This window comes from Carettochelys insculpta, chromosome 2 (assembly GCF_033958435.1).
Source record: "Carettochelys insculpta isolate YL-2023 chromosome 2, ASM3395843v1, whole genome shotgun sequence".
Lineage (NCBI taxonomy): Eukaryota > Metazoa > Chordata > Testudines > Carettochelyidae > Carettochelys > Carettochelys insculpta.
Genome location: NC_134138.1, coordinates 109,048,286 through 109,061,058, shown reverse-complemented (window position 1 = coordinate 109,061,058; position 12,773 = coordinate 109,048,286). Strand labels below are relative to the sequence as shown.

The following is a 12,773-nucleotide window of genomic DNA, read 5'->3' as shown; positions in this document are numbered from 1 at the left end:
GATATTTGAGGTATCTGATCATTAGCCAATGAATGACCTAATACAGCAACTTTTCCAGTCTGTCCAGGTTTAATGTATGTTGTCAGCACAGAACAGGAATTTAGGAACTACCAAATCTGAACCCTGTTGCTGAAACCAACTTCCTCTATGCCTTGCACAACTCACTGGAAGTTCTCACTGTAAGAACATTTACCTTGTATAATTTGTGAAAGTCAGTTGAAATGCATGAAGCACTCTGAAAGCGATTGCTGTACTGAAAAAACTCTCCTGCTTGTTCACTAGCAGTTTAGACATTTTGCTAAACATAAGCTGTGTCTACATTAGCTCCCAACTTCGAAAGGAGCAGGGTAAGTAGAGTGCTGGGAGATTATGAATGAAGTGCTGCATTGTATATGCAGCACTTCATTAACTTAATTCTCCCCCCACGGCAACTTCGAAGCAGCAAACTTTGAAGTGCCGGCTTGAGTGCAGCCGCAGGTAACCCGTGGGTACTTAAGTGCCCAGGCACTTTTGAGGAGTAAAGCAACTTTGAAGTAGCCCGGGCACTTCGAAATACCGGTGGGTTAGCTGTGGCTACACGCAAGGTTGCACTTCAAAGTTTGCCACCCGAAGCTGCCACGGGGAGAGAATTACCTTAATGAAATGCTGCATATGCACCACAGCACTTCAGTAGTAATCTCCTAACGCCCTACTTACCCCACTCCCTTCAATGTTGGGAACTAGTGTAGACACAGCCATAGGGTAGCGTTATCTTATGTTCAGAGATATGCTACAGTCTCCCCAGCCACAAAATTGCACATCACTTAAATTACTGGGAAACCAGTAGAACCAGAGAATACAAATAATGAAACTGACAGTCTTACTGACATTCTTTCCAATTTTATATAGCTCTACAGTATCTGTCATATAGGACAGTAGGATTTTACAGTTTAATAGCTGTGTAAAAGAATTCTTACCTCAACATAGAGGTCCTGGTGCTCATCAATGTACTGAAAAAGTTTTTTGAGGGCAGGCATTTTCCAATCAGAATGAAGTTGTTGAAAACTCTAGGAGGAAAGAGAAACTGATGGAGGAATTTTGAGAAACCAACTTCTCCTTAAAGTTTTACCACTGGAACTCCACCCTTCTTCAAAGCTGTATATCTAGTAAAGTTAGGGGAGTCTGAGAATGTATGTTGCAATTCACTCTCAGTCTGGAGATCACATGACTGAAGACTGCAGCTGAACAGAAGTGTAAACTGAATTAAGACCCAGTAAAGCAGTGACTAAGTTGGTGAGTAACATTATGAAAGCATAATTTATATTTCTAAAGAATGCATTTATGCAGTCAGCAATTTAAATCCAGCTTATTCAACCAAGACCACAATGTCTTTTGTTTAAGCTTTACATTCGCACCAGTGTGAAGAGTGACAATTCAGTTGTGACATGTAACTATACTGTAGTTTAAGTCTCGTTTGAGTCCTAACTTTAATCCAAATTCAATCTTTGACACCATTTTGTTTATTCTGCATTGGGTTCTCTTTCCAAAAGTTGTATTTTAGAGAATTAGGCAAGCTATAAAATGGAAGGAAATTGATATTTTCCAGCTCATTCAGCAATCTAGACCAAATAGACAAGCACCGAACCTAAAGGAGAGAATGTCATCTACACTTCCCACAGAATTTCTTTCTTGCTGAGACGGGGCAAATCAACTTTGCTTCTCAGGGATATCTGATGGGCTAATAAGCCAAGGTTGTGTTAAAAATGCCCATTGTCTCCAATAATCAGTGAATCTGCTACGTGTAATCCATTATTAGTCACTTATGATTTTTCCTCTGAACAATGAAGTGAAACACAGGAAGGTATAGCAGTGCTCTATAGATGACCTTTAAAATTAAAGGAGCCCAACAATAATAAATATGCTGAGCTGTGGTTCTCATATCAACATCTGTGGGGTATGGTAACGTCTATAATGGAAAGACAGTATGTGTTTAGTTAGGCAGAATTATGGTTTACATAGGAACCATGTTCAAATCACCCCGTTAGAAATGTCTACCCCCTCAGCCCCCACCCCCAGAATTAGTTTTAAGCCACACTTAGAAGTAATACTGCCTCACGCTCGCCTTCTGGATCAATACTGAAAAGATCCAGGTCTCTATTCAAGATGGCACTTAGATTCCTTGCCCTTCAGACTCCCAAAGGTAACTTGCTAATCATACCACAGTACACACGGGTAGATTACAGAGCTATTCATAAGGGATACAATAGAATAAGTTTACTATGAGGCCCCATCACTAAATTTGTCATGTGTCCTTGTGCATAACCACTGAGATTGCGCAGGTTACCCTTTACAGTCAAGCCACACTTCTTATGAAAAGTAGGAAAATGTGCTCCTCTCAGGTCACAGGCTGAAGCTCCTGAGGACAGCACTGTTTGTGGGGGTCTGTAATCACACCTGCTCTAGGCTAGCTGGAAGCATTAGACCTATTTATAGCCAAGATCATTAGCTAGTCTGCTAATTATTCTGCCTGTTTGGTTTAGACTGTGGGCAGAGGACTGCCCTGTGACCCACAAATAATGCACTGCACAGATGACACCCTACAGACCAGTTTTCAGGAATGAAAAGCAGGAAAGCATGAGTATCTTGAAGCTACTGATCCCAGTTTCCAACCATATGGTGTATCATGTGGTGGTTACCAGTGAATAAAGCAGGCTACAGAAAATAGAAGGGGTGCAGACAGACTGATATTTTTAAGCCAGGTACAGAGAAGGAGACCTGAAGTTGAGGAGGGAACTGAAGAAAGTAGTAGCTTCACACATTTCCACCATCAGTCATTTCCAGCCACAGTCCAATGAATCAGCCATGAGTATCAAGGCTAGACAGCAGGGCAGAACACAGAGTTGCAAGATTCCTTCAATGCACCATTGGCAGAGTTTCCAGGGCAGGGGCTGGAAGAGACAGCTGCCCGCAGAGCGAGGGGACAACAAGGCCCTGTCAGGAATGTCTACATTTACCAGTTAACTGGTAAGCCTCAGCCTAAATGGTTTACCCAGTAGTAGTAGGCATCCTTCAGTCTGCACAGACTATGGATCGCACCCTTTAAAGTTTCAATGTAAGACTTAATTTACAGCGTCTATTGTGACTATAAAGATCCACACGAGAGTGACAGTCCTTGCTGCATCTCTTGCAGATGTAGTGGGTGTCTGGCAAGTCCTTATTGTGCTTTCTGTGTGCTCGCTTCTCCTCTGCTAGCTGTCTGATCTTCAACTCGCCCTTCTGAAGGCCCTTGTGTAACCCCTGCCTCCATCTGCCGCGGTCATCTGCTAGTTCTTCCCAGTTGTCCAGCTCGATGTCTACCTCTCTGAGGTCTCTCTTGCAGACATCTTTGTAACGCAACTGGGGGCGTCCGGGGGGTCTTTTGCCAGAGGCTAGCTCACCATACAGGATGTCTTTTGGAATCCTTCCATCGTTCATCCTGTGGACATGGCCAAGCCAGCAGAGCCGACGCTGCCTGAGGAGGGTGTGCATGGTTGGGATTCCAGCTTGCTCGAGGACAGCTGTGTTGGTAACTCTGTCCTTCCATGATATTCCAAGGATGCGCCTGAGGCAGCGCAAGTGGAAGACGTTCAGCCTCTTTTCCTGGCAGGCATACAGGGTCCAAGTCTCGCTGCCATAAAGGAGGGTGCTGAGGATGCAGGCTCTGTAGACTTGCATTTTGGTGTGAGTGTACAGCTTGTTGTTATTCCACACTCTCTTGCTCAGTCTGGACAGAGTTGTGGCTGCTTTTCCCATCCTCCTATTTAGCTCAGTGTCTAACAACAGGGTGTCAGTGATGGTGGACCCGAGGTAAACGAACTCGTGGACAACCTCTAACGTATAGTTGTCAATGCTGATTGATGGGGATTCAGCAACATCTTGACCAAGGACATTTGTCTTCTTTAGGCTGATGGTAAGCCCAAAGTCCTTGCACGCTTTGGAGAACCAATCCAGCAGTTTTTGAAGCTGGTCTTCTGTGTGAGACACTACAGCAGCATCGTCTGCGAACAGCATGTCTCTGATGAGGACTTCTCGCACCTTAGTCTTAGCTCTCAGCCTTGCTTGGTTAAACAGTTTCCCATCAGATCTTGTGTGCAGCAAGATGCCCTCTGTTGAAGATCCAAAGGCGTGCTTCAGGAGGAGCGCGAAGAAGATCCCGAACAGTGTCAGACCAAGCACGCATCCTTGTTTGACGCCACTCCTGATTCTGAAAGCATCCGATAATGCGCCGTCATATTGGATGGTTCCTCTCATGTTTTCGTGGAACGACTGGATCATCTTGAGTAACCGTGGAGGACAGCCTATCTTGTGGAGCAGTTTGAACAGACCATCCCTGCTGACCAAGTCAAAAGCCTTGGTCAAGTCGATGAAGGCTATGTAGAGTGGCTTTCTCTGCTCCCTGCACTTCTCCTGCAGCTGCCTTAGAGAGAAGACCATGTCAACAGTAGACCTCTCTGCACGGAGGGTACACCCTCTCAGCAATCTTCTGGAGTCTGCCACCCATATGGGCTGGATTTGCTCTCTTCCTGTAGGGTCACCTCAGGCTGGGCCACTCCAGCTGGGCCAGAGCAGCCAAAGGTTACCATGAGGGGGCTCCACCATGGGCAGAGCAGTTCCCATCCACAGTAGGGGTCCTACTCCAATGCTGGAGTGGCATCCCCTGCCACCCTCCTACTCTAGTTTAACTGGTTTACCAACTAAATGGGATTTTTCATCCTGTTCCTTGCATGCAAGTTTTTTACTTATTTAAAACCAAAATAATCACAATTTTGACATCAAGGCTATAACACTATACTAAACTTCTCTTTTAATTAATTATTTTCTTTCTAAGATATTACCTAAATCATTAATGAAGATATTAATCAGAACTACACCCAAAGCTGAACCCTGCAGAACCCCACTTGTCATGCCCTTCCAGCATGGCTGTGAACCAATAATGTTTGTTCTCAGCGAGTGGTTATCCAGCCAGTTATGCACTCACCTTACTGTAGCCAGACCTAGGTTGCATTTTCCCAGTTTACCGATAAGGTGGTCAAGGAAGACCATATCAAATGCCTTACTAAAGTCTAGTATATCACCTCTTACTACTTCCTCCTTAGCCATGAGGCTTGTTATTCTGTCAAAGAAAGCTATCAGATTTGTTTGACATAATTTGTTCTTTACAAATCCATACTTCCTGTTACCTATGCTCTTATTATCTTTCAGGTACTTGCAGGTCAACTCCTTAATTATTTGCACCATTCTTTTTCCTGGCAGAGAAATTAAGATGTTAATATGTGGCATATAGTTTAATTAGTGCTAGATATCCTATTTTTTCCCTTACAATAGCTGTGATCTTACTTTTTATGGGGGAGTTTGGGTGCAGAAGGGGGCAGATACTGGGGTGCAGACTCTGGGAGGGAGTTTAGTGCAGAAAGGGTACTATATGCAAGGCCCAGCCAGAAGGCACCAACCACAGGCAACTCCCAGCCAGCAGTGCAGCAGGACTCAGGCCAACAGGAGCTGTCGGGATGGTGCTGGGGGCAGAGAACAGCACACACAGCTGCCTCTCCACTCCTCCCCGCCTTTCTGCCGGTGGCCACAGAGACATGCCAGCAGCTGGCCACTTCCAAGAGCAGCATGGGACCATGGCACCTAGACTACCTGACTGAGCTCTGTTAGGCTTTTAAGAGGCACAGAGACCATGATCCAGAGGAAAAGGTGCCAAGATCCAGCTGCCAATCACAATCAACATAGTGGTGATCACGGAGGCCTACAGCTACGGAATTGCTTTTGCAGCCCCGCCGCACCCACAGCATGCGGGGGCTACGCTGCAGCCCCGAGAGCCCCTGCGTCAATCTAGCCTCCGGTGGCAAGTCTCTCATCTGTCAGTGCGGCCAGGATCATCCCCCCACAGACAGCCCCAGCGGCGGGCCAGGAGGGGGCTGGAGGATCGGATGAGGCGCTCCAGTCCCGGTCTCAGAAAAAGGGAAGGAGGAAGGGAAGGGGAAAGGCGAAGGACCTGCCTGCGGGCCACGCATCTCAGCGAGATGCTGCCGCGCAGCCTAGCAGGGGGACTTCCCCCAGCGGAGCGGGCCGGGCTTCTTTCCGCCAGCCGTCACGTCGCAGCGACCTGCAGCCGCGGGACAGGATCAGCGCCCCGGCGGGCTCCCAGCCGCACCAGTGGCTTGGGAAGGAGGGGGGATTACAGCCGGCCCTCCCCGCCATCGGGCCGCGCAGAGAACCGCAGACGGCAGCGACAAACCGCACCCCCCCACCCCCCGGACATCCCTCGCAGCGCCCACTTACCCTAACCAGCCCCCGCCCCAGCCGAACAGCTACACGCCGAGCCTCGCCCCGCAGCCGGCGTTTAAAGCCCGCCGTGAGCCCGCCCCCTTTGGAACGCCGCGCGCGCCAATCAGAGTCTCGCTGGGCCTCGCAAGCCCGCGGGGGAAAAAAAGCGGCTCAAGAAGGAAGTGAGGGGGCGTGGTTATCGCCTGGGCAACGGCCTTGGAGGGGCGCTGTTTGAGAACCAGGGAGTGGGCGGCTTGACGTGGGGCGGCAGGTTCAAGAGGAGCGTGATGCGGGCTCTGGCCTGAGGCTGCGCTTCTCCAGCGCCTCCTCTGGTGGCGTCGGGGTCCTGCAGAAGCCGCGGGAGGGAGGCGAATCTTAAGCAAGGGGGAAGGAGCTGCCCTGGAACCCCCGCCCAGTGCGTGTGACCAAGCGGGTCTGTGCCCAGGAAAGCTTATGCCCCAGTCCCTCGGTTTGTCTGCGAGGTGGCGCGGGACTTCTCCTTGTTTTTAAGGCGACATACGTACAGATCTAGCTCACAGCACTGGAAGGGACCTTGGGAGGTCATCGAGTCCAGTTCCCTGCCCTCGTGGCAGGACCAAGCCCCATCCCTGGCAGTTTTTTTTTAATTGCCCCAGACCTCTAAATGGCCCCCTCCAAGGACTGAGCTCACATCCCTGCTTTACAAGTCAATGGCAAGAGGGCAGCTTGTCCTCGAGCCCTGCTGTGCATAATGGTCCAGGGAGTCTTCCGCAGCTTTTGGACAAGACCCCACCATTGTCCACACCAAGTGTGCAAAAGCACAAATCTAGGAATAGTCACAGAGAGGTAGCCGTGCTGGTCTGTCTCTTCACAAAACAAACCAGCAGTCCTGTAGCACTTTAAAGACTAAACAAAATGATTTAGTAGGTGATGAGCTTTCATGGGGCAGACCCACTTCTTCAGATCTGGAAATTCTGATCAAAGGAAACTGCCACTCAGAGAATTTAACAGCAAGGCAGAAAAAATTAAATGAAAACTGATGAATCAGCTACATAGGACAGAAGGAGGAAGGCTTGGGGGAGGGGATGAGGGGGAAGAAGATTACTTACAGCAAATATCTATTAAGTTAAGTGCTGAGAATACCAAAGATGGGGAAACTGTCCTTTCAGGAATCTGAATACACATAAACCCAGTGAGCATTTTAGTGGAGCAGGCCATAGCATCCAAGACCTGAAAACCTGCATCCTAAAGCAAAAAGACTTTAACGCCTGATTACAAAGGGAGACATCTGAACTGGAGTTTATTCTCAAAGTGGACACTTTACACCTGGGTCTCAATCTGGATAGCAATTACCTTACGCATTACAAGGAGAGTTTCCTCATCTTCAATATTCATAGTCACTTCAGGAAACTCATTGAACTTAATAGACACTAGGGCCGCGTCTACACTAGCAAGTACATTTGAAATTAGAATCGGGAGACCGAGCTCTTTCGAAAGAACCTGCAGAGCATCCACACACACCCCGCGACCTTTCAAAAGTAACTTCAAAAGAACTCCCGCGTTCTTTCGAAGTCGGTGTTCCGTTCCCGGGATGGGAAGAGAGCCCTCCTTCGAAAGATCATTTCGAAAGACAGCAAGTGTAGACGCTCTGTGGCCCACTCATTCGAACGAGGGAGTCCTCCGTGGCGGCGATCAGCTGGCAGGTGGCAGCACAGCTCACAGCACAGACAGAGCTCTATGGTTCTAGCGTCCGACCGTGCTGAAGAGGACGCAGGCTCCCAGAAACCCTCAGGCAGGAATCTGAGAGCGTGCAGCCAGCAGTGAGGCCATGCTGCTCTCCAGCTCACCAGCCACCGTGACGGCCAGCCAGTCCCCCACACCACCCGGACTCGTGACCAGCCACCCGGACCCTGCCCACCCCAGGGGCCCTCCAAAGACAGCGGGGAGTCATCCCAGGAGGCAGGCCAGGCCCCAAAGCGTTGAGCCCCCTCCTAGACAGAGGCTGAGATCCAGGACCTCCTCTCCCTCTGGGAGGATGAGGAGGTCCTCCAACAAACGAGGGTCCATCGCCGCAATGTGGTCACCTTCCAGCGGCTGGCAAAGGGGCTGCTTGGCTGCAGCCACCCCACCCACACAGCGGACCAGGTCCGGTCAAAGGTGAAAGAACTGCAGCAGGGGTATTGCAGGGCCCAGGATGCAGCCGGGCAGTCGGGGGCAGCCCCCACAAGCTGCCCCTACTACAAAGAGCTCCACCACCTCCTGGGGCCGAAGGAGGCCAGACCCCCCCCACCATCTTCCTCACACGTCCGTCAGTGACACCGAGCCAGAGATGGCGACCGAGGGCGAGGAGCACCCGGGATTGTCAGCCAGCACCAAGCGACCGCAGACAGCAAGGCGACTTGACCCCACCAGCGATGACGAGGGCTCAAGCGAGGGGGCCTCGTCATCAACCTCCCATCCGGGCCGTCCAGCTGGGCCCTGTCCGACGGTGCCTCGCCTGCCTTCCCAGAGGGACCCATAGGTAGGTGGCATGCACACCGGCCTCCCTAGTGCCCAGGGAGGGAGTGTCAGGTCCCACCTGGGGTGGCCACAGGCATCCCACGCGGCCACCAGTCCAGGTGCATGTGGACCCTGGACAGCTATGCTCCCTGGGCTCAGGCGGATGATGCGCAGCACTCAGCACACACAGATGGGACAGCATCAGGGGCTGCCCAGACTTGGAGGGAGTGGGGAACAACATTGGGGGGGCATGTTCCCATTACCCCTGTGGGGCACCCAGGGACATGTACCCTGGGGGGGAGCAGGACACAGGGACCTGCACCTGGAACTAATGGCCCATTCCCCCCTCCCCTTCTGTCTCCACAGCTCCTGCAGCTAGTCACTGGACCAGCCCCACCACGGAGGGGGAGGGGGAGCGGCCCACATCCCGAGCAGGGACCGTGCGGGGTCACCGCCGGGCCATCTGCCAGTGCCACCAGGGCAGTGACAAGGAGGCGGTGGACACTGCCCATACCGCAGCTCTGCAGGACCTTACTGGTGTGCTGTGAGAGGGGCTTGCCATGGAGCAGCAGGCCTGGGATGGGGTCACGGCAAACATGGACGCCCTGACCTGGGCCGTGGTGGCCACCTAGACCCAGCTGCTGCCCCATCGCAAGCCACTCCCACCCCCGCCCCCCTGCCCCCACACCACCATCCCTCATCCCCCCATCACCCAGCCGCGCCCCCACCTCCCCAGTCCCCCGGTCTCTTCCCCCACCCCACCCCCTGCAGTGCACCCCCGCCCATGAGCCCGACCTCTCTGCCTTGTCCCAACCCACCTGCCCCCATCTGCCCTGATGCAGCCGGCCCATATATTGATGGCCAGGGCTGGCCAAGGTGAGGCCATTCCCCCCACCCTCCACAGCTCCCATGCCAAACCCAGGGAGCCTGCAGGGGCCCCTCACCAGCAGCGCCCCTACCTCCCTGTGCCACCCGCCCCAGCCGAGCCACGACGGACCACCCGGACCCAGGGGGGAAGGGGCGGATGTGGGCGATGGGGATCCCATCCCTCAACTCCCATAAATGAATAGGGCCTTCCACCCTTACCTTCAGCCCTCCCAGGGCCTGGAGGGTGACCACCTGGGACTGCAATGCCCCTGTATATAGTTCCCCCCAGCCCCCCATTCTGTGATACCCCTCCCTGTACATAGGCAGTAAAGCAGTAGTAGTGGTTAAGTAAAGTGTTTATTTCGTGGTTCCATCTGGATCCTCTGTGCATGTGTGGGAGTGGTGGGGTGTGTGTGCGTGGGGGTGGGATGTACGTGCATGGGGGTGGGGTGGTTACTGCGGTCCCCACTCAAAGCCTGGCGCAGGGCCTCCTGTGCCCTCACCCTGTCCCGCTGCGCCTCGCAGCATGGGGCAGCAGGGGGCTGCTCATACCCACGCCCTGCCTCAACGGCCCACCCATGCACGAATGGCTCGTGCTTTGCCTCCACGAGGTTGTGCAGTGCACAGCAGGCCCCAACCACTGCTGGAACACTGGGGAGGCCCACCTCCAGCCTCATGAGGAGGCATCTGAAGCACCCTTTCAAGCGGCCAAATGCCTGCTCCACCGTGTTGTGGGCCCCGTTCAGCCGCTCATTAAAAATGTCCTGGCTGGGCTATGTGTGTCCCAAGTATGGCCTCATGAGCCAGGCCTGCAGGGGGTAGGCCGCGTCCGCCACGATGCAGGGTGGCATTGTGGTTCCCCAATGGGGAACTTCCGCTGAGGAATGACGTTCCCCTTGGCCATGCGGCGGCCCAGCCCCGAGTTCCGGAACACCCTGGCATCATGGGCACGGCCGAACCAGCCCACAGAGATGTCCTGGAACCGACTGTTGGCATTGACAAGTGCCTGCAGGACCACGGAGTGGTAGCTCTTACAGTTTATGAAAACCCTGCTGCTGTGCTATAGGGCCTGGATGGTGATGTGCTTGCTGTCCAGGGCCTCAAAGCAGTTTGGGAAGCCCAACTCCTCGAAGCCCCAGATGGCATCGTCCAGGTCCCTGATGCACCAGCTGCCGCAGGAGGACCCTGTTGATGGCCTGGACAACCTGCAGGGAGCGGGAGGAGGATGCAGTCATGAGCATGGGTTGGGGTGTAGTGTGCCTGACCATCCCTGTCCCCTGCAGGGCAGGCCTCCCTGGGGCTCTGTCCCCGTCCCTGTCCCATCCCCAGTGGGGGCTGCCCTGTCGTCCTCGATGGTGCGCCAGGCTGAAGTGCCCCCCATCCCCTGGCCCCCGCATGTGCATGACTTACTTCATTGAGGATGCCCCCCATGGTGGCCCTGCCCACCCTGAACTGATGGCTGACGGATTGGTGACTGTCCAGAGTGGCCAGTTTCCAGAGGGCGATGGCCACCCTTTTCTGGAGCGGGAGCGCTGGCCTCATGCAGGTGTCCTGGTGCTGGAGGGCTGGGGCGAGCCAGTGGCACAGCTCTAGGAATGCCCCCTTGGTCATGCGGAAGTTCTGTAGCCACCAGTCGTCTCCCCAGCCCTCCAGCACCAGCCAGTCCCACCAGTCGCTGCTTGTGAGGAAGCTCCACAGGCGGCAGATGCCCTGAGGGACCGGATGGGGATGTCGTGCCCTCAGGATGACCTCCAGGAGGGTTGCTATTTGGCTGGATGCCCATAGCTGCTGCTGCGCTGCAGCCAGGACCACATCCAGTGCTCTGGCCACAGCCTCAATGGGGATGGGGGGCTGCTCGGGTTCCATGGGGGCCTGGGGTGCTTCCTCTGATTTCCTCAGCGTGCAAGCCTGGGGACAGGTGGCTGGCCCTCGATGTGTGCAGGCTGACGTATGGGATGGAGGGGCCCTTTAAGGAGACAGCGGGCCGCGGTCCAGGAAGGGCTCATCTACCATGCGACCCTGCCCACGGGACTTCCTGCACCTGTACTTTCGAAAGAGCGCCCTGCATAGTGTGCACGCTCATTTTCAAAATTGCACTCCGGGACTTTCGAAATAGCAGATCGCACCTTCAGTCCCTGTTTGTCTGTGTGGACTCTCCCTTTCGAAAGAATGACTTTTGATGTTCTGTTTCGAAAACCGTCCTTTCGAAAGGGGGCTGTAGAGTAGATGCGGCCTAGCAGAAAATAATCTTCCTCTTCCCCCACATACCCTCCTCCTTCTGTCCTATGTAGCTGATTCGTCAGTTTTCATTTAATTTTTTCTACCTTTCTGTTAAATTCTTGTGTGCCAGTTTACTTTTATCAGAGTTTCCAGGTCTGAAGAAGTGGGTTTGTCCCACGAAAGCTCATCACCTAATAAATGATTTTGGTAGTCTTTAAAGTGCTACAGGACTGCTGTTTTGTGTTTTTTTAAGAAATTGTATGGCTTTTTAAGTGGCACATTTGGGAGGGTTACCAAATAAAAAGAGGACACCTCTTCAAGGGAGTGAATCTGTATAAGCCTCTACCAATTCAGGGTGTATTAATGTATTATGGTACACATCATACATTAACACAATGTAAGTTGGTAGATACTGATACAGATTCACTTCCTTTTAGGGGTGTCCTCTTTTTTTCAAAAGTCAAATATGGTAATCCTAACATTTGGTGCCCCTTTTATTTGCAGACTCAAATCTGGGACCTCAGGAGCCTCTCCAGTTTGAACTAAAAGGCAGCTGGCCTCCTTTCTCTGCACAAGTGGTCTCAGAGCCACTACACAGGACAGTGAACTGCACCCATTAGGTGTGTGGGTTATACTTTGTTCATGCTTTAAGCTTCTTTTCACAACCATGAGGTCAAGAAAATTAAGGACTGTTTTTAAAGAAAGGCAAAACTCTTATGTCATTACATGATTCCAGCTGGGATTTTAAGAAAAACATCAAATATTGGGAGATTAGCAATAAAGTTCTGAGTGTTGGTTACCCTGGATACGTTTGCAGTCTGTTCTGAAGACGTCACTGCCTATTGCTGGTGTTCCAATCCACCACCTGCTTTATTAAAAACAATAAATACATTGCATTTATATTGGGTTTAATTCACAGT

General features: G+C 52.3%; 1 protein-coding gene across 1 annotated transcript in view; it reads right to left on the bottom strand.

Annotated features, from left to right (window-relative positions):
• The window catches only part of CNDP2 (carnosine dipeptidase 2), a 28,538-nt gene extending 22,120 nt beyond the window's left edge, over positions 1 to 6,418 (bottom strand). The window contains exons 1-2 of the mRNA XM_074985866.1: positions 6,304 to 6,418; positions 957 to 1,046 (exon numbers count right to left, since the gene is read on the bottom strand). Of these exons, the coding sequence (XP_074841967.1) occupies positions 957 to 1,016 (60 nt within the window). The 5' untranslated portion in view covers positions 1,017 to 1,046; positions 6,304 to 6,418. The remainder of the gene's footprint in view (positions 1 to 956; positions 1,047 to 6,303) is intronic.
• Between the last annotated feature and the right edge of the window lie 6,355 nt (positions 6,419 to 12,773).